General features: G+C 41.0%; 1 protein-coding gene across 2 annotated transcripts in view; it reads left to right on the forward strand.

The window, feature by feature from the left end:
- Positions 1–26111, forward strand: part of SMARCC1 (SWI/SNF related BAF chromatin remodeling complex subunit C1) — a gene marked incomplete at its 5' end in the record, with an annotated part of 82069 nt that overhangs the window by 31833 nt on the left and 24125 nt on the right. For both annotated transcript variants that reach the window (XM_082752392.1, XM_082752393.1), the window contains 9 exons: positions 1277–1348; positions 5671–5784; positions 6549–6702; positions 7027–7140; positions 9344–9403; positions 13078–13336; positions 13984–14145; positions 23627–23682; positions 25584–25698. In XM_082752392.1, the coding sequence (XP_082608518.1) occupies positions 1277–1348; positions 5671–5784; positions 6549–6702; positions 7027–7140; positions 9344–9403; positions 13078–13336; positions 13984–14145; positions 23627–23682; positions 25584–25698 (1106 nt within the window). The remainder of the gene's footprint in view (positions 1–1276; positions 1349–5670; positions 5785–6548; positions 6703–7026; positions 7141–9343; positions 9404–13077; positions 13337–13983; positions 14146–23626; positions 23683–25583; positions 25699–26111) is intronic.

Genomic DNA, 26111 nt, shown 5'->3' on the forward strand with positions numbered 1-26111 from the left:
GATTTTAATTTGAATGATGTGCCATTGTATGAAGTTACCCTCAAGTTATTTTAACAAGTCCTGCATCTCTGATACTTTATAAAATATTTTTGAATCTTGAAGCTCTTTCCTCCTTTAGTACTAGGTGTATTAAATCTAATATCCCTTATAGAATTTGCATATTAAAAATTAAAAACAGTGGAGTAATTGAGGTCCATGTAGTCTGGCTTTTACTCACATTGGAATTTTGCTTTGCAGTCAAAACCTTCTTATATATTAATATATGCCATGGATTACCCCAAATGTTCTTGTTAATTATTTGTTGGTAGACCTCCACAGGTGCAATGACCCTTCAGGACCCAATTTCCTTGTTTATGTTAAAAATAGATCAATCCTATCTTTTATTTAGGGAATATGAGAATAAGTTGATGAACAAGTTGATTTTATAAGTTTTTACTGTGCTATTTACATTGTCAGGCTTGTAGTACATGCAGAATGGAAAATTCTAATAAAAGAATATTTACATTTTACCTGTAACAGCTACACAAGGGAAAAAAATGATCTGTCAAATAACTAGAGCTGAATTAGCTGTGATTCTTACATTAGTCCACTCTTACATGCTGCATAGCACTTCATGTATCATTAGTTTTGCTGTTCCATATGTGGTCAGATTTATCTCCATATTTCTTCTTGGAGTCCAAAGGAGAGGAATTATTTTTAAGAAAGTGTTAAGTTGCTCCAAATAGCCGTGGTTTGGATTTTAGTTTCCTAATTGACCAGGGAGGTGCTGGCAGTGCTCTTGAAGCCAGTCAGTCTCCTGCCTGACTTGTGAGCAGCAGTAATTTCTGTAGATAAGTTTTGGGGTTGGGTTCAAAGCATGCACTTACACTCCCGTCTTCTAAGTATATACCATAAAAGCGTGGTTTATTTGAGGAATTTTTGGTTTCTTGGGTGAATGCTAGCGGTAATTCGTCTAGAGAATGGAAAGATGCCTCCATTGGAAGGCAGAACTTGTGAATGTGCAGATGAAAATGGGCTGCTGCTCAGTCTCCTCTTCAGAGTTTGTTTATGGTGGCACTGAGTACATAGTTTTGCTTCAAATCAGTGACTGAATGTTGTGATGCCTTTTTAATACGGTTTTGCTTAATTCAAAGGCTCGTGCTAGAATACTGAGGTTTCTAAAAAACTAAGTGTTTTCCTTCTCATAAATGTGCTCTCAAGATAGTCATTTGAAGGTGTGTAGAGCACTCCAAGATTATTTACGATTTGGCATTTGAATTGTGTATTTTTGTTACAGTATTCATGTGATTGAGCGTCGCGCTCTTCCTGAATTCTTCAACGGAAAAAACAAGTCCAAGACTCCAGAAATGTAAGTAAAATGTGAATATAGGCGTGTGAGAGTTCTGCAAGATACAGGAGCCTTTTGTGTCATGAATCCTTCAGACACTTTGTCTTGTACATGTGTTAAACAGATACTGTCAGTGCATAAAAGAAGGAAAGAGCACTGCACAACTACTACTTGTAGTTTGATAACGTCTGTGCATTATTGTAGTAGAGGTAAAACTTCATTATCAATGCAATAGTTATTAGTGGCTATCCAGGAAAAAAATCAAACTAGTTTTGCAGAAGTAATATCGGAACAAACTCCTGGACTTTTTTTGTGGCACAGGACATATCTTCCAGAGACATGTTAAAAAAAAAAAAAATCCTGGTACCGTAGAACCTTAATGATCCTCCTGTTTTTCTTGCTCTCTTTTCATGACACGCTGTGTTTTTGAGACTTGAGAGTTTTGTGTTTGAGCACGGATGACAAGGTTTATTATAGGATGCTGTGTCAGACTGTGGAATGGATTTTCCACAGTTATCTGTGTTGATTTCATGGTTCCTTGAGCAGGTGATGGGTAATTCTGAAAGAACAGGTGAAGGTTGGAAAGTGAATATTAGGTAGTCTGATTAAAATCAGAGAGCTGGAGTTGTGCAGTGCAGGAAGAAAAGCATTTGTTTATAGCTGTTCCAAACCCTCTCGTGACTTTTTAATTCTGATCATGCCTCTTAAATGTAGCTGGAGTTCTCTGGGTTGAATTTAGATCCAGTTTGACTCTATCTCATTGCCTTGTGGGGTCTGGTATCTGCAGCAGAGCTTAAGTGTTCTTAATTAGAAATTATACAAACACAGTTGTTTTAAAACTTCTTGAAAGCTATTTATAAATAAATCACAATTGAATGCTGTCCTGAAATGTTGTAGGTCTTTCCAGACATCAAATTATTAATTTCTCCTCTGATTTAGTGAAGAGACGAGATAGGTAAGCTGGTGATTTTGCATCAATTGCTTATTTTGGAAATCTACTGTAAATCTTATTATGTGTGTTAGTAAAAGAACATCTCCCCTTCCTTGAGAATTTTCTGTTACGTAGTAAATGTAGTTATTCAGTGTAGTCCTGAAAGGTGATTGATTAAAGGGAGATTGTTCAAAAGCTTTATGTTGACTGTGTACTTGTTTTTCTTAAAACGATTATCCTAAAACCTGAGAGTTCACAAAAAATCACAGTGAACACCACTGTATGCTCGTTGACTTGAGCAATAGAACCAGGCTAGTTAAGTTCACTTTATCATGGTAGCAGATCTTGGTTCAGTTGCAAAGCAGCTTTTGGGGATTTAAAAAACATTTTCTCGTGAACTGTGAAATAAAGTATTTGAGGGGTCTTCTCAGTATGTTGTAACCTGTGCAAAACTGTGCATTTTTCATACATAATTCTCCAAACGAGCTTCTCTTAGTGCAAATGATAGTGTTAATATCATCCTGTACTGTTCTTCCAACAGGTAAACAAAACAGGCTTCAGAAAGCGTTGATGTAGCTGAATCTCTTCTCAGGCATGGCTGGTATTTCGCAAGGGCTCTGATCTGATTTTGAGGTAGAAAAGATAAATTAACCTTTTCAGACTGGGAGACCTCTGACAGTAGCTGCCAAATGCCCAGAGGAGGTCACGGAGAGGATGGAGCCAGGCCTGTTACTGGGACAGCAGGAAAAAAAATAAACTGAATCCCATCAAGTTTGAGGTTGATACCAAGGGAACTTCTTGAACTCTGAGTGAAATGAAGTATTGGGATAGGGGCCTGGAGAAGTTGTGCAGTGTTCTTTCTCGAATGTTTCCTGGCTTACAAGACCCTAATTAACCCAGTCTGGATTCAGTGGTGGGTAGGAGATGTCTAGAGACCTTCTGAGGTCTCTTGTATGCTGACTGGTTTTTGAGTCTCTGCTCTTTGCTTCCAACTTCTCTGTGTTTGAGTTTTGGAGGTAATTCTGTGTCCATAGCAATTCCAAAATGTATTTGACACTAACTCTGCTTTAAGTTTTACTCTTCAGTGTATTTTTCTTTGGTGGGCTTCTCGTGCTTCGTGTTTAAGGCTGCAAACAGGCAGAGTTGTGAAAACACCTTTCAAGGGTTCTCAGCCTTGTTCCTTAAGTTCCAGGTTTGGATAGTTAGTGGATAACTTTCCAGTAGCTGCAGCCAAAACCACAGCAATGGGTACCAGTTTGTGGCCCCCGTAAGTGAGGCCACCCAGTAACTGCCTGTTCCTCCTGGGCTGTTGGTTTGTCTGGAGAAAGCTTGGGGACAAACATGAAGAAACCTTGCAAATCAGGGACTCCCTTCACCCAGTCCTGTTATAATCCTGGGGATGTATTTTTGTCCCCGTGTAGGGATTGCAGGAGTAGCACGTGGTCTTGGCACTGTGTTTTGTAATAGAATAAACATCCTTCTGCGTGGAAATGTCTTGCCTACAGCTCAGTTTCCAGGCCAAACAAAATACCGTGTCTCAAGAGCTCACACAGGTTCCTTCTTGTGACAGTAGGGCCTGGGGCCTGGTTTCTGTCTGGAAAGGGTTTTAACTAAATACTAGTTGACTTTTCTTTCTTGCTGTTGACAAGTTATAGCCGATGGGGCATGTCACTCTTGAAAACAGATTCCCTTCAGGATAAACTTCAGGGATATTTCTGTCTTAGGCTTTTCTTTCTCCACCTAGTAATGTGACCTTATTATTAAGCTATTAAACTTGTTTCTGCAGCCAAGAGCACTTTAAGGTAGCCTTTCTCCAAGCAGGTGGCAACCCAGTTCTCTCCAGGAACATTCAGAAATCTTCCCAAATATTCCTCTATGGAAGAAGCTCCCTTTTGTTTCTCGCCTACCACAACAACATTCAACACCTGGTCCCACGGTGGTTTTCCAGCAAGTTCTATATATAACTTTAGAATGGAGGATGTGGGATTTTGGCAGGAATGGGTCCCTGCAGCATCTGTCTGCTTATGTCTTGCCTGTGAAAGACACTGGTGTTCATCCTCTGCATGATTTATGTTCTCGAGTATTGAGTGCTGGCTGCGTTCAAGATGTTAAATTTTTAATAGGGGGAGGTAGAAATTGTCCATTTATAATGCACCTTCTTGAACAGATCTTTGCTTAGGGTCCTTGCCTGTGTCTGTTGGCAGATTTGGTTTTGCTCGATCTAAAGAACAGGGCTAGCAGTAACTTTATGGTAGGTTTTGTTCTGAACAGCTTGTATTAGGAAGCATTGGTACATTCCAGAAACTCATGAAAAAGATCAACCAGTAGTTTGTACAGAGCAGGAAATGGGCTGAACCCCAAAAATTGCTTACTTGGACTGTTGTGCACTGAAGTATGGGAGTCTCATGGGAGTAGCTTCTTCAGCTGTTCCCAGCTCAGTGCGTGGGGAGTGCTGTGCTGGCTTCTGGATTCTTTCCCTTTGCTTTTCAGAGATTTTGTCTTCTCCATTTGGTTCTCTAACTTTTTCCTTGTTGGTATTTCAATGTGTAAAAAGTCTTCATATAGAAACAGTAGTGTTCCATCCAGCATACAACTTCGTTTTTTCTGTGCAGCTTTTTTCCTTCCAGGCTCACAGAGAGGACCAGCTAGGATTATTTATCCTGTTTCTGTGCTAGGACCAGGCCCTGTTAATTTTTTTCTGCAGCTTGCAGTCTGTTGAGCAAATACTCAGTTAGTGACCAAGTTATAGCTGTAGTCAGAGTGCTTTGGAGTGGGGCAAGAAGGACGACCTGTATTTGGCCTCTTTCCACCAAGGATTCTGTGTCTGTCTTCTAGAAACTTAAAGCCAAAATGGAGTGGTTATACAACCAACTGTATATCCCTGATCTCTGCAAGTATTGTGTTTGTAGTAGAGCAGAAGCAAAGGTGTAAAAGAAGGTGTTAGCTTTCCTCTTTATAATGTTAGTGCTAGAAGAGCAGATGTATCAAGGAGTTAACCCATCTTTTACCTTCTGGCATATCTGGATACTACTGCTTTTGGTTGCAGTGCTTTCTGAGTACTCAACAAGTACTAGGTAACAATTTGAGCTGTTCAATTTTGAGTTTTACTTGCCCACAACTCTTCGTGTGATTGAGATTTAAGTGTGCTTTGTGCTGCTAATAGTTACAGAGAAAATCCAGAATGAAACATCTGGAAGAGATGGATGGACTGTATTCAGTATATAAAACATAAATTCTGCTTGCATATTTTGATACTGATTTCACCTTACTACACTTCATCAAAAAAAACCTATCTGGAGGTGTTTGCTTGTCAGTAATAAACGTGTTTGGAGAAGGTGAATCCTAAAATACATACTCTAAGCTTTGTTAGACACCAGTGTACAATATGAACTATGTACCCATTGTCTTCCAGATACCTCGCTTACCGCAACTTCATGATTGACACCTATCGCTTAAACCCTCAGGAGTATTTGACCAGCACTGCCTGCAGAAGGAATCTGACTGGAGATGTGTGTGCTGTCATGAGGTAAAAAGCCAATCAAACAAACAAACAAAAAATCCTAACCATGGATCTTTCAGCCATTGCTTTCACTTTAACAAAAAGAAATAGAAATGCTCCAGTATGACTGGATAGGTGTGGGAAATAGCCATTGGGCTGCTGATTAGCAGACTGTTCCATGATTTTATGGTAACCAGAATGTTATGCTATCCTTTATTTATAATATTTTGTGTGCTGAACCATGCCTACAAAGTTTGGATCTTAACTTGTAATATTTAGGTTCTACTGTTTAGTACAGTGTGTGGAGTTGTTTTCAGACTTCTTCGTTTTGCAGTTAAATTTTGTTGGTTTTATATGTTGGTTTCACCAGTCTGAAGTTTTGAGGTACAGCAGGGTCCTAGAGTCTGGAACTTGCTAAAAGTAGATCCAGTGAAGTACAGCTACAGATAGATGAGGGAATCAAACCAAGGGTTGTGCAGCCCTTACATGGATATTCCATCTGCACATGGCTCCATGCATGCAGCCCTGTTTCTGCTTTGCCTTTGTCTTTCTTGATTTCCTGTTATCTCGAACCAAAATGTCATGCTTTGTTTTAGCTAACACACTGAAGTGATACTAGCAAGTCTGCGCAAAGCTCGTATGTAATATGCATTGGTCATTGTGATTAGTGGAGGATTTTAGGAGATTATGGACCAGCTTGATCCCAAACCAAAGCTGCTTCCTTCGCTGTCTCCTTTCTACATAACCAAAATGGCTTTGTTAAGATTTTAATTTGTCCTGTTGTCTCATAGAGTACATGCTTTTCTGGAGCAGTGGGGTCTCATCAACTACCAGGTGGATCCAGAAAGTCGTCCCATGGCAATGGGCCCTCCTCCTACTCCTCACTTCAACGTGCTTGCAGATACGCCTTCCGGCCTGATGCCTCTCCACATCCGCACTCCCCAGGTGAGCCCCATGGGTGGCACAAACTGTTTTTGCCTTAGATGTGGGAAGTTTGGAGCTCTAGCCAGTGTCTTGGAACATCTTAATAGAATAATGTATGCGTGTTTTGCTGAAATGTTCTCCATCTAGGTTTGGGGCTTCAAGTAGTCAGATTCTCCATAGTCACGCCTGCTAGTGTTGTGTGTAAGTGATACTGTGTAAAGACATCTCTATAGGTCACATTCAGCTTTTTTGTTCATTTTTGTTCTGCTTAACGTTGGTCTGAAAACCTTGAATAGCTTTCAGTTCCTGACCCTCTGACCTGTCTTTTGTTCTGTTTGTCTGCAGGTTCCAGCTGCTCAGCAGATGCTGAGTTTTCCTGAGAAAAACAAAGAGAAACCTACTGATCTACAGAACTTTGGACTTCGCACAGATATTTACTCAAAAAAGACTTTAGCAAAGGCAAGTCTGTTTGGTTTTGTTTTTTTTTCCCTGTGGCTTCTATTAAGCATTCTTCCTTAATTGTCCTCTACTAGATGACAGTGAAATGCCTTATGTTACTCTTTATATTCCTTTTTTAGGTTTCTTCCTTCTCAATGTAGGATGTTAGCATGCCTCACTCACAGTTGTATTGGATACCCAGTTTTGTAGAAGTGAAAATTGTGTGCCTATCGCAAGCCAGTCAGTTCTGTCAGTCTCCAGACACTGAACTCATGTTACGTTTTTTGGATGTTTTACTTGAATGCTTCAGAATCAACAAACTTACAAATAATTCAATACTGAAATCAAAATCTTTCAGCAGCATCTTTAACTGTCCTGTTTTCCAAGTCTGAGCAAGGTTTTCCAGACTAAGAGCTAGAAAGCCATTTAGTGACAAAAGGTGTCACAAAACCATTGCAGGGGACTTTTTAGCACTGTCATTGCAACATGCTGTATAATTAGTTAAGTTCTGAGATGCTGTTGCAGTGATGCTGCTGATTCCATAACCTGTTGACTTTAACTCCTGCTGGTGTCTGATGCTTGCGTGGGTACTTGATAGTGCTTGAAGCTACTGGAGGAATATGAGCTTACTACTTCAGCATAGCCTTCAGTCTGGAAGGTCTGCAGTGTTATGCTGATTACTGCCTCTCTCGGGCTGATGTCAGGCTAATTCTGTGTCAATGGTTTCTGTAAGTACAATGATTATTGTGCTAAGAGATCACAAGATAACTATATTAAATTGGAGGGAGAAAAAGACACTACAACAGCACACAATGTTTTTAGAGATCAGCATTTTTTTTATAGAGCCTGATTCCACATCACATTTTATGGAGTGACACATTCTTTTAATTTAGAGAGAAATATTTACCAAGTTCTTAAACCTTTCAGTGGTACTAGACTTCGGTTCTGTTTGCAAGCATCTGTAATAAATTTGAGCACACTTACTTGCAGAAGCTGATTTCCCTTTTTGCTTTGCGTGTTTGTGGCAACTGCACTTGTGGCCATTCATGCCAGCCTGCTTGAGAACTGATCAGTAGCTTGATAGCTCACTTTGCTTAGTATTTCCTGTGGGCTAATGTTATTTTTGAAATGCATGTTGAGATAGGATAGATTTATGTACCCCTTTTCCTTCTGGTGTGGTTTCATACAGAGACATCCAATCTAGATAACTTTGTTTTATAAGCAGTTGACAATAAGATTTTGTCTTTATTTGATGTGTATAGATTAGGGTTACTGTAATAGTGGAAAAGTTTTCACCAAGAGTTTTGTAGCTTCTAGGAAATTTGAGAAATTAACCCCAGGGTGCAAATTTGGGAGAAGTAACGATTGGAGCAAGTGATTGCTAAATATGCAGATTATCTTGCTACTACTACTGCTGTCTTTTCGGATAGCTCATCTCATTATCTGTTAAGATCTTTTTTCTCTTTACGGAGTTACTGCTTTTAGATAGCTGAATGGTATGTGTTGTTTTTTCTTTTGTTTTTGGACCAACCTATGCTTTTACACTTACCAGTCTGCCTTGGAAGTATACCAGAGGTTTGAGAGGTGCTGAAGATTGGTTGACATAACCCCTACTCTGTCGAGAAATGTGCCCTTTAAGCTGACAGTAGCCCAGTTGTGCCTGAATCGAGTAATTCTATCTCCCTGACTGCCAGCAGCATCCATCTTCTGCACAGCAGCTGATGAGGGGCAGTTAGATACCGTGCTCTATCTGTTAGCTGCTGCTCTTCTTTGGTGTGAATTGTAGAATGCTCTGTGTAAACTGCTCTGTTCTTGACTTAATTTCACTGGCCAAAGTCAAACTGACTGGAATGCCATCAACTTTCCCGAGGATTTTTATTATATAGAACATCATCTTTTCAGTTGGCTGTATTTGCATGCAAGGATAGGTGTGAGCCAGGAGAAAAACGTACCAAATCTGTACCCCCCCCCCAGCCTCCCCAAAACGTGAGGTAAAGCATTTCCCAGCATGTTTTAGCTATGTTAGGTTAACTTGTGAACTGAACTTGTGTATTAGATAACTAGGCAGTGGTGAGCTGTAGAATAAATGTTTTAACAGGTAGGTGCTTTAGATATTGAGTGGATCAAATAACAAAAGATTCTTCCCCCCCCCACCCCCTTTTTTTTTTTTTTTAATTCTGTGCAAAGAAACACATTTCACTTTTTTTTCTTCTGTCTTTTGTAGAGTAAAGGTGCAAGTGCTGGAAGAGAATGGACAGAACAAGAGACGTTGCTGCTATTAGAAGTAAGTTTGTGACTGGGAAGGAATTCTTACATAACTGGAGGAGGAGTGTGGTTGAGTATCTGTGTGTACAAGGCTGCTGGTCTGTCTCTTGTGACTGTGGCTTCTGAACTGGTGGTAAAAGGTTACAGCTCTCCCTCGAAACCCTCTCTTTATTTGATCATCATTGCTACAAGAATGCAACTACTAAAAAGAGATGGTAGTAACATCTGTGTACTCAAGGGACTTCATGAACTTTTAAGGTTCAGTTCTATTGAACTTGTATCTGCAACCCAGAAAGTAAGCATTTGGGAATGTGTGCATAAACTCAAGAACAGATCTTGCAACACAGAGAGGTCTTCTCAAGAATCGCACGAGATAACTGGAGTCACGTTGGTACCCTGAAAAATAGGTCAAAGAACGGTTGGCACACTAGATCAGGTCTTTGTCTCCAGATTGCTTAGTCTGAAGCTGTTGAATACGATAATTGAATCTTGAATTTCTCTTGAATTTCCTACCTGGGATGAAAACCATCACACAAGGTGTACTGCATAAGTACGTTCTGATCTTTCCTACTGCTGTCAGGGCAATGTGGTTTTTCATAGCGCTTTGTCAGAAGACTCTAGGTGGCTTGAAATAATTAATCTGCTGCCATTTCCTGTAAAAAGGAAAAAAAAAATAAAAAATACATAATCATGTTCTGAGCTTTCATCACAGGAATGTTTTCTTGGGATAGATGTTGGGTGGGATTTTTTTCTTCCTTTCATATAATCCAGTTTTGTTACAATTCAGGATTTTTGCAAAATAATTCCATTTTGGGATTTTTCTTTTGTTTGTTTTTTAACTTATAGATAGCTTAAACTAGCATGAAGCTCTGTGATTGCTCTGGCCTTTTTTGTTGTTAATAAGCCCATTGAAAAGTTAAGAAACTTTATATGACAAAGTGTGAGCAATGGATATGAACCGTGCTGAACAATACTAAACTTTTGTGTGACTTCTTTTCTGAACTAGACAAAGTGCCTCAGCAGCAGCATGCTTTGATTCAGCCTTCACAGATACAGAAAGCGAGTTCATCAAATAGCCAAAACATTTTTTTTTATGACAGACTGCACACTGTTTAGCCCACATTTTTGTGTCGGCATGTGGAAAAATTTTGCTTACAGGGTGAAAACAGCTAAGATATTGTTGGTGGTGTTCTTGTATGGAGCAAACTTAGGAGTAATATCTTGATACACTGTCGTCTTTGCTTACTGTTATTAAGATTTAAGATTCATTCTTTTATGTGTCTGTAACTTATGATCATACACAGCAAGTAGTAGCCTAATTAAATAATCCAGATGGCGTATTCATTTTTCTTTTAAAGAAAATAAAACAAAAAAAAAACCTCAAGTCTTGAGATTGCAAATTTATTTAATGTGAGTTTAAATTAATAATGTTCTTTGTGGATTTATCCTATGAATAAATCAGTGAAGAGAGTATATCGGTTCAAGCATAAGTAATTCAGTTATAACAAGGCAGCCCAGTCCAATTAAATCCTCAGGGTAGCTTTGGGCAAATATACATGCAGTGGAGTTCCAAAGAATAAATCGTATCTAAAATAATTATTGTCCTTCCTCCCGTTGACTGAGTGAATAGGGGACGCGGGGGAATCTCACTCCCCTCCCAGAACCATCTTCCCTGCCACACTGCTGCTCTGTGTCTCCGTGGAGTTGAAGGCACTTTCAGCTATTTATAGTAAGGACAACTGTTGGGAGAGCTAGTTTGTATAGCAGAAAAATAGGTAATGAAGGAGAGAAAAAAAAAAAAACCCTGCATGGCCATAAAAAGCAAAACTTAATGTAATATGCCAGTGTGACTAACGACGGGCAGACAAAGACACCCAACTCGAGATGGAATTAGGGAAAGTGAAATTAATGTTGAACATCAAATAAATACTTCCCCGTGAGGATGACCTGGTGAACTGAGGGGTTTGATTTCTTTAAGCACTGGGGCAAGATCAGAAGGAGGTGAAGGAGGTCAGGCGAGCGGTTTATAAGCAGTTAGGGACCATTGATCGCTGCGGTATTGAGCGGGCTGTCCAACGTGGCTCGTCCTTTGTTCATTCCCAATGCAAAGTATTCTTTCTGCAGAGCTGTTAAAACCTCTCTCTTTGTCTAGTTTGTGGTCTGCAACAGTTCCTGTATTGTTCTTTCCATCCTAGGCTCTGCTGGAGCACAGCCTTCCCTCCTTCCCCTTCCCTCCTTCCCTTACTCTGCTGCTTGCCCATTTAATCTTACACCCCATGTTTTGGGGCCGGAGCAGGGAACCAGTGACCTTCTGAAGGTGTACTGGGGTTGGCTCCCTCCTCCCCACCCGATTTAAGTAATGAGGTTTTTGAGAGAAATACAAGACTTCAGTAAGGTAAAGCTTAAACCACTTCCAGGTCATTTTTCTGGCTTTCAACATCCACAATGTGCCCAAGTGCACAAGTGAAAAGCAAGTTGACTTCTATGCCAACTCCATTCAATTTGAAATTCAAATGGGATCTGTAAGTCAAGGAAACAGATGTTTACTGTTCATATGCAGCCTCTAGGATTAAATATTTTCGGAAGACTTCTGATAGGCCTTTGTTTGAGTTTGCAGATTTGTTTATTTTTCTTGTTTGGTTCGTTTAACTTAATAGGTCTAGAAATCAAATTGGTTTTTACTTTGCCTAGGTGACTTGATCATTAATCATATCAATAATGTAAAAGTTGTTTAGGATACTTAAGCTCTAATTCTATGCAATCTGAATGTTTAAATAATTAAGGTAGTTTTCAACAACAACAAAATCTGCTGAAGGGTAATATTACATTAGGCTAGCACTTTTTTATGGTACTAATTCATTAGTTTTTTTTCTTGAAAATTAATGCCGAATCTTTGGTGTCTTTTATTTGTTAAATTGTTAATTGAGGCTTGGCTGAAGCAACTTCAAAAGTGACTGGAATTAAGAATTACAAATCTTTGACTTAATCTGGAAGGTCCTTACTTTATCAGGTGTCTTACCTGCATAATAACAACTTCTTAACTTGAATACTTGCTGAGAATCGGACTGGGTTGTAGTTCCTCGAAAGCTGATCCCTTTTTTGCTTCATGATACAGAATATATTTTCCTTTTTTCCTTGGTGTACTTTGCTCTTTTGTTTTCATTACATCTGCTGGATATTTAAAATGGACTTCATCATCATACATAGTGCAAGTAAAATAAACACAGTTACTGCCCCAAAGAGCTTGGTGACTTAAGACATTAATGAGAGAGCACAAGAATGCCACTGCGGGGAGTACTGGGGGGAATTAAAAGAATTTGCTGAGGCTTTGTAGGATAAGCAAACTTATTTCTCTGTGAAGTTTTTCATGTGAATGCAAAATGGGGAAATGCTAACTATTCAAATCTTACTGTTAAATCCAAAGTCGTCTGACAGTTCTCTTTGGTATAGTAACAGCACAAAACTCGTGTAATGCTCTCAGTAGCTTAACTCACATGCCAGCGAGATGTGTGTTCTTCTGTGGAATAATTTCACTACTGAAAAACTAGGATTTAAATAGTTGTTTGATTCTGTTGTTGTTGCATCACCAAAATAACTAGTATCAAAAGGCTTTTTGCATGAAGCAGTAGTGTTCTTTGTGTTTCTTTTTTCCAGATTAGTTAATGTATATACCATGGTCTTAATCTTTTACAGGCTCTGGAGATGTACAAAGATGACTGGAACAAAGTCTCGGAGCACGTTGGGAGCCGTACCCAGGATGAGTGCATTCTCCATTTTCTGAGGCTTCCTATCGAAGATCCCTATTTGGAGAACTCCGATGCATCTCTTGGCCCGCTGGCTTACCAGCCTGTTCCTTTCAGCCAATCTGGCAACCCAGTGATGAGTACTGTTGCTTTTCTGGCATCGGTGGTGGATCCCCGGGTGGCATCAGCTGCAGCAAAGGCTGCATTAGGTATGAGTTTGCCCCAGAAGTTTTTTTTTTTTTACCTTGTCTGTTCAACATTCTGCTCTGTCAGCCTGCTCTTAAAATCAACTGTTTATAGAGGCTATTCAGGATGGATAATAAGTTCTTCAGGTCTGCTAATACCCAGGTTTGTGTTCTGTTGTTACTGAACCCACCAGTTCACAGACAAGCTAGAATAACTCCTAAAAGCCACTGAATATCTGAAGAGGGCTGGCATCCCCCCTTCTGTGCTCATTGAGTAGTAATAGTTTGCAAGCACTGCCCTGTAGTTGGTGTTGTGTGTGACCACTGTTGTTATTTAGCTCTTTAAAAATGCACAGTGCTAAACCTGTAGTTTTCCTGTTTTAGCTTGTGTTAAAATTATAAGCCACAGTTATATTCCCTAAGAAACTCAATGAAATTGTTCCTCTTGCTTTTTTCTTTATTTTTGCATGTAAAAGGCATTTTTATATAACTGGGAGGAGAATCTCTTCTACTTGATTTGAGAGGGAAAATTATCTAAAGTGAAAAGAAAGAACATTGAAAATTGAGAATGCATTTTGTCACAAGATCTACCTGCATGCCTCTCTGAGAAAATAACTTAAAATTTACCATAAAATGCATGCAATATGACATGTCTGTGTAATTTTTAACAGAGGAGTTTTCTCGAGTCAGAGAGGAAGTACCACTGGAGCTAGTTGAAGCTCACGTAAAGAAAGTACAGGAAGCAGCACGAGCCTCTGGGAAGGTGGATCCAACGTACGGGCTGGAGAGCAGTTGCATTGCTGGAACAGGTCCAGATGAGCCGGAGAAAATCGGTAGGCTGCCCGTCGGTTCTGCATTTTGCAGAAATATCTGCAAATCAGATTTCAGCAGGCACTTTGTGACTCGTAATAAACCTTAAGCTCGCCTCCAACGGGAGATGGGAATGGTGGTAAGGAGCGCGTGTGACAGGCCATTCCACTTCTACTCTCTGCGGATTATTAACTCTTGACAATGAATTAATGAACTTAGGGCCAGCTTTAGTTTTAGCCATTTGTTTTCCTCCTGCTGGCTAAGTGAAAATGCCATCGCTTGGGATGTGTACAAGTCGAATGGGCAAAAATACCAGAGTGGAAGATTTCATGCCAGTTCCACGAGCATGAGAGCAGTTGAATGATGATGGCTTTCTAGCATCATAGTTATGGTAGAGCAAACAGAGGTTTATTGGCTCTTTGTGCTCCAGCTGAGCCTATAATGTTCTGTCACACCTTTTGGCAACTAGTTTTAGTGTAAGCATTGCACAGGGTACACTAACTGGTGGTAGCAGAAGAGCAGCTTTCTATTAAGAGGTGAACTGGTACGTGGTGGTTCTTGGCTCTGGCTGTTGTACGTTACACTGCATACTAACAAGCTCTTGTTTTGGAGTTCAACTGAACTATTTTCTGTGGTATTCAACAGATAGTGTGGTATGAAGTTTATCTGCAATTTTGACAGTTGCAAATTGTTTATTTGTCACTATGGTGAGTAAAGGTGCATCTTGCTGCAGCTCCCTATAAAGCTTTGTGCAAGCCCATTCCGTCTCCGTTTTGGCTCTTCTACAGCAGTGAAATGAGTGCAGAGGGACATTCAGCTACCTACCTGTTAACTTTCCCAAAGACTTCCATCCTCCTGCGTTTGGTACAGATCTACCAGCTTGTCAGTACAGCTTAATTTTTCTCTCCATCATTGTTGGCTGCTGTTTTCTTCAGCTTACCACAAGCTGTTTTGGAGAGTCTAGTGACTGCATCTTTAAATGCCACGGTAGCTTTGGATAAAACTGAATGGAATGTAATCTGGGTCAACTGGGAGGCTTGATTTGGGCTGTGCTTGTGTGTCTCCTACTTGACCTGCTGTCACCCTCTGTGTAGAGGCACAAGCAAGGTGCATGCTGTGTGATGGGACCGTGAGGGACCTGTGTGTTCCAGTTCTGTTCAGTTACCAACTGCTAGCTGTACAGCTGAAGATGCAGGACTACTATTTATGGTACTTAGTGTCCGATGCAGAACTACACTTGTAAATAAGATTTAAAAGTAGTGTTTAACTTTTTAAGGTGTTTCTTACGTGGAAAAAAAATTAACAGGCCACTCAATCCTTCTCATCTTTTTTTAGTCCTATGCTCAGTGGGACAGACTTGATGTCAGGCAGCTCGGTGCTTTGGAAAGAGAGAACATGTTGGAAAGGAAACACTGGCATCTGGAGTATCTGCAGTGCTCTGCACAGAACTGTCAAAAAGCATCAAAGCTCTGTTGAAAGTTCAAGGGGGTTGGTTTTATTTTCAAGTCTACTATGAAACAAATCTAGGTGTTACTCCACTAGGTTTAATGTGATGACTACTTTAAAGTAAACTAAGCTTAGGCTTATACATACATACGTTTTTTTTCTGCTGTGGCTCTGTTCAACTCTTCCCTGTTTTCTGAGTACAGGTTTCACTGTAGCATGCACATTAAGGACCTCTGTATCGTGTATACTTTGAGTCTTAATTCTTAAATCTGCAGCACAGTTGTGGAAGTTTATCATCGGCATCATTAGTGATATCGCTGGTCTGGCAGCCCTTTCTGTAGGAGAATTTGCACACAAGTTGCAAATAGAAATTCAGAAGTGCCTGTCATTTAATATGGGGAGTTGGAGAGCAGATGACCATAACACGATTATTTCTGAATGAGCTGTGTGGTGAGTTCTCTAAGTAATACTGTCCTGTTATAGCTAATGCGATTTGTATTGGGCTGTGACTAATGGAATAAATTAGGACAACAGCAGATGGTTCTCCCTGGGGGAGCTGCTCAGCAAGAGTGAACTGGGTCACTCCGCAATCTGCAGCGCCTTCCACCTCCAAAACAGCTTTGCACTGGAGGGCATAGGGGAATCCGTGGCTTGCACGTGCAGAGGTGTGTTGGATGTTGAAGTGCAGCGTTGTGGTGTGTAACTGCTGAGATGGAGCTGTTTGGCATGACTAGACCCGAGGTATTGTATCTACACATCGCCACAGAGGACTAAAAATATCTACGGAGGGTTCCATACTGTAATTAAAGCTCATCAGTTGGTGTGTTTTAGAAATAAAATTATACCATAGCTCTGCAGTCTTTTGAAAGCTCTTAATATTGGCGAATTGTAGGCAGAGTGGAATGTGAAAGGGGGGAAATGGGACTGGAAGAGATTCCTGGAGCTTACATCGATATCCAAGAATCTCATTCTTGTCCTCATTGTTAAATTTCTAAAGGCTGATGATGATTCTTTTTAGATTCATGTTGTAAAGCTTTGTTCGAATTAAGAATGGACTCGAGTGGTTCAGATTCTGTGATAAGCATGGCGGGTGCTGTCTTTTAGTTTCCAAGATGCTACCACAGCTGTGGGTTGTAGATTGTGATGGAGGAGATTCCCTGCGTTTGTTTTATTGAGTGAATGGAGGAGAGCAAACAAAGGAGCCTGTTCTCCAGGCCAGGGATTTTGCTCCAGAGAAGGGGAATATTTAGTGCACCTGTGGTGCGTAGTATCCCTCTTAGGTCTTTACTGAGTATGTGTGCTTTCTTAATAACTTTCCAAAGGTGATTAACTCCGTTGCCTGCATATATGTGCATTGAATTAGGCACGGGGGAGTCTCTGAAGTGCCTGTGTTGGAGGCAGTTACTCATGGATTTTAGAAGTACTCTACCAAGTATTTCACTGGAAGCATTTCCACTGGCACAAGTGCGTGGAGGCCTCCAGCTGTAGCTCATCTGTGACAGCAGGCACTGGGGGGATGGTGTCTGATTTAGGGGCTCCCCTACAACTGTAAGCGACTTAAACAGATGATTAAATTTAACACTTTATGGACGATCGTGTAACGTTCTCAAATACATATAGCAGAAAACGTACCCAGAAGAAGCTATTTTACTTCATTTTTGGCAGGATGATTTCTCACGCGGTCGCTAGGGTGTGCTTTCACTCTGAAATAACGCACGCATTGCTAAGATAAACAGACACTGAACAGTTCCTTCACTTTGCATGTGTGCAGGTGCCTGTAAGCTAGCTCCATGCTGTTGGAGGATTGAGCCCATCAATCCCCCCATCAATCCCCTTGTGATGGACTCACACAGCTTCATGAATCTGGAATTCCTTCTCCGTGGCAGCCTTGGGGCCAGCTCTGGTGGCCATTGAGTCCTGACTTTCTTTGGAAGATAGAAATGATGGCTTAGATGGTAACGTATTTATCATGTTCAGACCCAGGATTTTTCTATAGCTATGGTATATTTCCTCTCAATTAAGTATTAATATCTAAGCCTGACTTCTGACACGTTGCACATGTCACCTTATTGAAAACAAAGGGGAAGGGATGCCTCGCGGGCAGCTTGAAGCTGGCTGTTGAGCTGAAACTCCTGTGCTGTGCATTTGTATGTAGGGTTTGGCTTCCTGTTCTTCTACCAACAACAGAGGCTACTTATCTGCCTGTGCTGCAAGTGTCTGCTTGCTGGTGATGCAGTAAATTATGACAGTGGAAATTTTATGGTTTCCCTTGCTGACCTGAAGTCAATTTAGCTTCTTTGTAGAGTCACTGGGCTCCATCAGAAGGCAGTTATAAATTCTTCATGTATTAGAACACAGCCCCCCCTGCTCCTGGAGATAACATGCAAAGCAGAACAAGTTGCCATAGAGCAACAAATATTTGCTGCTTCAGGTGTTTGAAGAAGGGCGTGGAGAGGTGGTGCTTTCTCCTCTGCAGGTGCTTTCTTCCTCTAGAGAGATGTTTTGTGACCATCTGTCTGCTGTTGATTACCATTAATTTCTTTTCCCACATCCTGCAGGTTTCAAGGTATGATACCAGACCTGGCGAAGTGTTAAAGAGCTTCACTGGTGCCCTGTAAAAGGGATTATTGGGTCTTAAAGTTCTCTTCTTTTTTTATTAGGAACACGTATCTCTAATTAATCAATCCTCGTTTTCATTGTCAGTTCTGTTTTCATTACCTCATTCAATTATGTCGTTGTGTTTTTAACCTCTTTCAATCATTAAGGTGTTTGTATCTCACTGAAATGCAGGAGTAATTTCTGTCATTCTCATGCAGAGGGTCAGAAATTGGTGGGTTTTTTTAAATCTTCTCATACTTGAATTCAAAATTATTTTTTTTGAAGCTCTAATTGCTTAGAGGTACTTCCTGTAGCCCGTAAGCTAGAAACAAACCTGCTTGAATCCCAATAAACTTATTTAATGCCCAAACTAATAACTGATCGCTTTTTTTCTTGCTACATGTAGTATTTCAGCATGGTCTCCTCGACGTGTACAGGCACGGAATGGCTTATGCCAGTGGGAACTGCAGAGGCATAGCGCTGTCACTGCAGATAGCGGCTCGCTGGCTAATAGAAGAGAACAGTTTTCAAAAGCCATTGACTACAACCTGCCTAAAGCTGTCATCCTGATTTTAAAATAACCTTTTATCTTATAGCCAGGACTCGAAAACCTAAGCTAAATCAGGATGTTCACAACAATCTTACTGTCACACACACACACCTTCCCACTCTTCCTGTAGCTGGATGTGTCCCTCTGTAATACAAAAGCATGCTGAGCTTAGGGAAAGGTTTGCTAGATGTATTATGAGGCTAGATGTATTATGAGATGTATTATGTATTATAAGGGCACTTGCCTTACTGAGAGATGCTGTATTTGCTTTTTTTTTCTTTGAGATTTTTTTTTAAAGGTTGGGGGAAAAGAGTTTGACCTCTTAGGGTGCGTGTTTGCCTTGGGACGGCTTCTCTGGCAGGAGTCACTCAACAATGGTCTACAAATAAAAAATAAATGCTTAATAGAACTTGCCCCAGTACACATGGGGATTTAATAGCAAATGCCTTTGACCCCATGCTTGATAGGTAGCACGTTGTAAACCTGCATGAACTCGTCCTGTGCTGGTATCTTTGCTTTCTGCAGGTAATCACATGCTGTTAGTCACTGCTCCTCTTTATCTCGAGACTGGAAACCTTGACGTGCATCGTAATCAGAAAACCAAAACCACCACCCCAAGCTGATCTTAGGGTAGAAAGAGAGGTCGGTCCTATCTAACAGACCCGGGAACAAAGTGGCTTTTTGGATAGAGTGTGAAGATTTGTGTCCTACAGGACTTGACTTTATGGTGTTCTCAGGGGCAACTTGCATGATTGTTACCTCCAGCTTTATATCACATATGACTGGGAATGTGTATCTAGCCGGGAGTGCTGTCACCCATTTGGTGATCCTGAGCAAAAGGCATGCACTTGCATGACAAAAACTTTGTAGAGATTTTTTTTTTTTCCCCTCCAGCAGACTATAAAGGTGAGGCTGCAGGTTCGTGGGGACTGCTTAGACTGGAAGCCCTTAACAGAGGTGAGAGCAGTGCAGTGATACGGGGTGCTGAGACTTGAGTCCAGGCTGAGGAACCTCAGCTACAGGCTGTCGGCTTCTAGAACAGCAAACAAATCATCGCGTTATGAGCTCTTAAGACAGACATCTCCTCTTTTCCACTTAAAGCTCCAGTTTGTGGACAATTTTTTGTAGCCCGCTTTACTCTGAGCTTCAGAACTGCTCTGCTCCTCCCTGCTTTTAAGTTTTGGGTTGTTCATGCAGACCTTTTTTCTTTCAGTTATACTGTATCCTTATGGTAGGAATCACGGATCACGGAGTCACAGAATGGTTTGGGTAGGAAGGGACCTTAAATATTATCAAATTCCACCCCCCTGCCCCAGCCCAGGCTGTTCCCAGCCCCATCCAGCCTGGCCTTGGGCACTGCCAGGGATGGGGCACCCACAGCTCCTGGGGGCAGCCTGCACCAGGCTTCACCACCCACAGAGGGAAGGATTTTGAGTATCTAACCTAAATCTGCCCTCTTTTACCTTAAAGCCATCGCCCCGTGTCCTATCCCTACACCCTCTGCCCGAGTCCCTCCCCAGCCCTCCTGCAGCCCCTGAAGGCCTCTGTGAGGTCTCCCCACAGCCTTCTCTGCTCCAGGCTGAACAACCCCAACTCCCTCGGCCTTTCCTCCCAGCAGAGCTGCTTCAGCCCCTTGAGCATCTCTGGGGCCTCCTCTGGACTCATTCTAATGTCCTTCTGTGTGAAGTTCTTGGTGTCTGAGCTAAGCTGCACCAGAAATAAAAATTTCTGGACTCCTGTGCAGCACATTCCTAGTTTGAGCTCATGGTCTTTCACTCCACTAAACCAAGCACAATTGGAATGTTTTGCACTTTACCTCTCCTTTTTTTGCTGAAAAAAAGCTTTCTCTTTAATTTACCAGGACGAATGACACTTTTAAGCACAGGTTGGAGCTCTGCTTCTGGGTTTGAAATAGCTGGCTGAGAAAACACAACCTAGGTATTCCCAAATCCAACCTAGGTATTCCCTGTGTTGTTACTAGGTCACCAAATCCTAACTCAGAGTTACACCTTCTGAGAAGGTGTGTCCCTGTCCACCATGAATTGAGTTTTGGTGGCAGATACTTCAGATAAGTAGGTTTATCTGCTTTAAACAAGCCAAGAGGAAAACCATCATCTCTGTCAGACATTGTTATTTTTCATATATATATTGAAGGGATTCTTGTAAAAACCTTTCTACAGAACTGTTGCTGTTGAAGGAAAACATTTTGTGCATCTGTTTTGCTTCAGCGTAGCACGTGGGAATTCCCAGTATAGTAAGGGTTACAGAAAATGAGCACCCTTACACTAACCAGTGTCTTCAGAAGCTTAGAGATGGATAAAGGCTTTTCACCAGCAGATTTATACTGGTATGAAAGCATATGCTGGAGCCAGTGATCTCAGTAAGCTCCCTTTTTAATGCCTCCATACATTAAATTTTACCGGTGTCAGGTCTTTTGGGTCTCAGGTCCCAGACAAAGAGTACAGGATTGTGCTGAAGTTTGCTTCTTGTTTGTTCTTACAGAACATCTGGGTGCTGCAAACAGATCGGTGTTTCTTGGTCGAGTAAACAGTCCATATGGGAAATACATTGGGAAATAGTACTACATTATTCAGATTCCTTTGTGGTATTTGCTATCAATGCATTTGTTGTTATCCTCTTACCCTGAAGAGACCTGCTTTCGTTAGCAGGAATGTTTATTTAAATGTTCTGTAAAGGAGTAAATGAATGAACCAAAGGCTATAAACAAACCAAAAGATCTGTCCTGAGGACAGGGATATACTAACGGCTGTTAAAACACTTCTCTTACAGGGTGCATGCATTCAGCACATGGTAGCAGCATTACTGCTTTACTCTGCTGTAGCATTGACAGAAGATGGATTTTTTTTTCTTTTGCCTCGTTTTAGTCTCGCGTACCAGTTAGGCTATTTATCTCCCTTTGTAGGTGCCAAAATTAGAAGGGATGATAACTGGTCAGCTGGTACTCAGACAGCAGTCTGTAACTCAAGGGGGTCTGGCTCTGTTTTGGCAGAACCCTTCAGATGTCTCTGTTGTGGCTGTTTGAATGCCACACAGACAGTAAATAAGAGGTTATTAGCTTGAAGAGCTCAGTCTCGTCAGCCAAAAACCAAAATGAGCAGCAGCAGGAAGCATATAGTCGAGTATCGAAGCTGAGGCTGGGCACTCCGAAGGTGCTTGTGGTCAAGGTCAGGTTTTTCTGTGTGTCTGGGAAACTCATTTTGGGTTCAAAATATGAAGAATGCTTAAAAGGCAGTGGGTGGTGTCCAGACCCACACATCCAAAGCGGTGAGAAACCTGCCAAGTGTCCAAATGGTTCGTGTTATGTGCTTCTAGCTTCTTGTGACAACACCGTTGTGTTCTTTGGTGTTAGCACTGAAAGCACACGTTAGCTCTGCTTTTTCAGAATATCTTGGAAATCATGCTCTTTACAAATCTGGGAGCCTTATTTTCTTGCTCTGTACCAAACCAACAACCAGCTCTTATGCTCAGATGCGATGCGTGGCTTGTTGAGTGCCTAGCTGGGAAGCTGCAGTTGGGTTTTTAAGGAGTTGTACTAATGTTTTGTTCTCAGAAAGCAAATAAAGCATTTAGGTTTAACTTGGATCCCTTCATTGATCTTTCTTCAATACAAAGCCTCAAGTATTGCTCTCATTTCAGCTGAGGAGGAAGCAAGAGAGTGAATGATTAAGGCCTGAGTGAGAGGATTGTCCAAGAACATCTATCGCAGGGCACCTTTTGGACCAGTTTCTTTGACTCAAGCATCATTGTTCAGTTCTGATTCACGGGGACCTCTAGTTCTACATCGCATGTGAAATACCTGGAAAATCGATTCGGTTGTCTGTAACCACACGCCGTGCCTGGCATCAAGTGCTAGCAGGCAGTAACAAGATATTTGGCCTCGTGTGCTCTGTGCTGCTCCCCTTTTGGTAACTCATACGATGTAGGAACTCAAAAACATCTTAATTCTTCTAAATATGTTTCTGAGGGCTTGAATACTTCTCAGAGTGCTCTGGGGGGAAACATGCTTTGAGGTAAGCGCAGGGTCGGGCCGTACCTGAGAACCTGGTGGTCATGGTGTTTGTGCAGGGAGCTGCAGGTACCAAGGATGCAAAACGGGGCACGGGGCTGGGTTTCATGCCAGAACCACCAAGGAGAAGAATTACTTGCCTCCAGTGCTTTTTGGGGTGAAAACAGCAAGAGGTGCTTAGTGTTTAACATCAGTGTCAGCTTTAACAAATTGGCTAGGGCTCAGTATTCAGGTGTTGAATAATTATTTTAAAGTCTGCTTTGGCAAACTTCAACACAGAGCTCCGGTATTTTTACCACCTGCAAGATGCAATTTAGATCTTCAGTTGACCTGCAACGCGCGACAGTGCTGCTGGGTGGACCTTTCATCAAAAGCAGCTCAGGGGATCTTGTGCTAAGGAGGAATTACAAGTCTGGCAGCACTGTAATTGAGGTTAATCATGCAGCTGACAACCATCTACAGAATCAAATTGGCTGTATTGGGAAAAACATTTTATAATACTTCGACTTACCAATGGGAATTACTATATGACTTGAATACTGCAGAGCTGTACATTATACTCTTCTTTATGTAACTAAGATAGATAGATTTGGGGTTTTCTCCCTGTGTGGGTAAATTGGGTGTTTGAGTAGAGCACAGATAACGTAATGCTTTGTCCTTCTTGTTGGACTGTAAATAAAAGCCTGTTAAATTTAAATGTGCAAGTAAACTTGATTTTTAAAGTAAGATTAGTGTAATAGAATTGGGTTTTCCAGGAGTTCAGTGCTGTGTGGCTTTCTTCATAAGCTACTGTCAGTAGAGAACAGAAAATGTTAGTTAACTCTGAAATAAGTATAATAAGTGGATGTTGTGACAATTCTAAGTACTTTATTTATATTCTCAGATGGAGCTGAAGAAGAAAAAATGGAAACAGAAACAGATGGGCAGCAGTCTGAGAAGGTAAGCTTAGTTCAGCATGCTGTTTCTGAAAAGATACTTCTGATACTTACAGACCTAAATTACTAAATTCCAAAGTGTCTGCTAAAAAAAAGGTAGGTGGTAGTGTGCTGGTCAGTCCTTAGTGAATGAACAGCGTTCCCTAACAGTTCCCAGTCTTCCTAGTACTTCGTTTTCTAATGAGTGATTAAGTCACAGAGATGTTGCTTGTGCTGGACAAATGGCTGGCATGTTTTTTCCTAGTCCTGAGAAAAAGTTGGGACTGGGAGGAAATGCAAAGCAGGCAATATCAAACTAATTGTAGAGACTTAAGCTGCAGAAGGACATTGGTTTGTTCTGGTTCATGACTTGTAGTAGTCTAAAGCAAGTATCACTTTGAAGTCTTGCCCTAGAAAAGTTTGTCTTTTGGCAAATTGCCTTTCCGAAGTTGAATACAGCTTTCAGCTCCATCAGGATTAGAGAGATCAGGGCTTTCCTGGAAAATGGTGAGTTGTTTGGATTCCTAGCAGTATTTGGCAACCATTTTTGAGTAGCTTGTGTGGAGCTGAACAGACGACCTGAATGATTATTAGCTATTGTCACAAGTCTCCAGTGGCAATGTGAGTTAGGTCTGTTCAGTCTGTGCCATCACTTGTGGCTTTGTTGGCTGTTTCTGGAACCATTCTCAGTTCCACGGATGTGAGCAAATGAGATCTGACTAAATGAAGGTGTCCATAGCTGAGCTGGTCAGTAAAACTCCTCTTCACAAGAAGTCAGTGTTAAATTTTGGTTATAGGTGTGTGTAGTATGTGCTTTTGATGTCAGGTGCGATGCAGCCTGCCAATAAAGATCAGATTAGAAATTAATTCCTTCAGCCTGTTGATAACGCTTACAAGAATGCAAGTGTTTGAGGGGGCAGTTTTATAACATCGTGTCTACAAACGCAGTACCTCTTTTCAGACGGTCAACATTAGGTCTGGAACAATCACAGCCAGTGGCATTAAACTGCAATTAAAACTAATATGCTGGAATTCGAACATCACTCTGCTAAATGAATAGTGGTGGGCACTTATCTGCAACAACAGATGGTATTTCTGTGTTGCGTGCTTCATCAGAGGAATGAGATAAAGTGACGTAAGCATTGCTGTCTGTACACTTGATGTTACTTCTCACTTGCTCTCAGATAGTTCTTACGCTGTATTGCTGATAAATAGGTACGTTTAGGTAGATGCACGTATAGAAGACTTCTTGGTTAGAGCTTGAAAAGATGCTTTGTTCTTTAAATCAGAATAAACGAGAAACATTTGGGTCAGTTTGGATTATTCATAAGCGGAAAATGATATTTCCAGTCCTATGCACGAAGCTGCTGATGATTTTATGAATACTATCTTAAGGCACCTAGATTTTTAACAAATATTTCTATTTTACTTCTACTTTTCAACCATTGCTCTTTCCCACCAATTCCTGGACAGAAGCACCCTCCTGCAATATGTAATTCCGTTGTAGTGTTTACAAGATGCTGTTGCGACCGTGAGCATTTGGAGGTGATGCATGTATTGCTGAAAACTGTATGAAAAACTGTATGGAAAAGATAAGAGAATGGTGCACAAACTACCAGAATAAATGGTGACAGCACGGGGAGTGGAAGATGTTCTTACCTGTCATCTTACTTCAGGGTTTCACGTACCTTCAGACGAAGCATTTTACCTGGGTTACTGAATCTGGTAGATTTCCGTCCAGTATGGCAGTTGCTTTGTCTGTTCAGATTGTGGGCATGGTTGTCAAAATGGGCTGAAGTAGAAGCCAGTCTTTAAAACTTAATCTCTTCCTTTATGATAGTGAATTAATTTGAAAGCTATAAACCATGTTAACATTGAATGTCTTGTGTAGCTCTCATTCTCCAAACAATCCTTCATCCCATTTAGGTTGAAAACAAAGTGGAAAGTGAAATTGAGGAAGGTGATAAAGCACAAGAAGGAGAAAACGAGAGAAACCCAGAAAAAGAACAAGATAGCGAAGTGACTGCAGACACCAAGACAGGTAATGATTCCCAGCTGTTCCTCAAGCTGCGTTAGCTTTAATAGCCTTCCTCTAAAATTGTTGGAATAGACTATAAACTCAACTGTGGCAGAAGTATTTTGTCTTGCACATCAGGCTGCTTCATGGTTCAGTAGTAAATACTCTAGTTTAATTTCACTGCAAAGCTCAGGCACTAAATTCTTTCTTGAACTCATTTTAGACCTCAGCTGAGCTGAGCTTTCATTGTGTGTTATGACTGGGTGAAGAAATTGCAATGGCAAAGTGAGTATAGGTCACAAATTCTTTTTTTCTGCCTGTATTACACACCATTTGATCATTTTTGATGCAAAGAAATGGGACTGCTCACTTCTATGCTTATAAGGTAATGTGCTAGCTCAATTTCCCTGTGAAGTGATGTGAAGCCTTTGTTTTGA

This window comes from Aythya marila (genome assembly GCF_965140915.1).
Source record: "Aythya marila genome assembly, chromosome: 2".
Taxonomy (NCBI): domain Eukaryota; kingdom Metazoa; phylum Chordata; class Aves; order Anseriformes; family Anatidae; genus Aythya; species Aythya marila.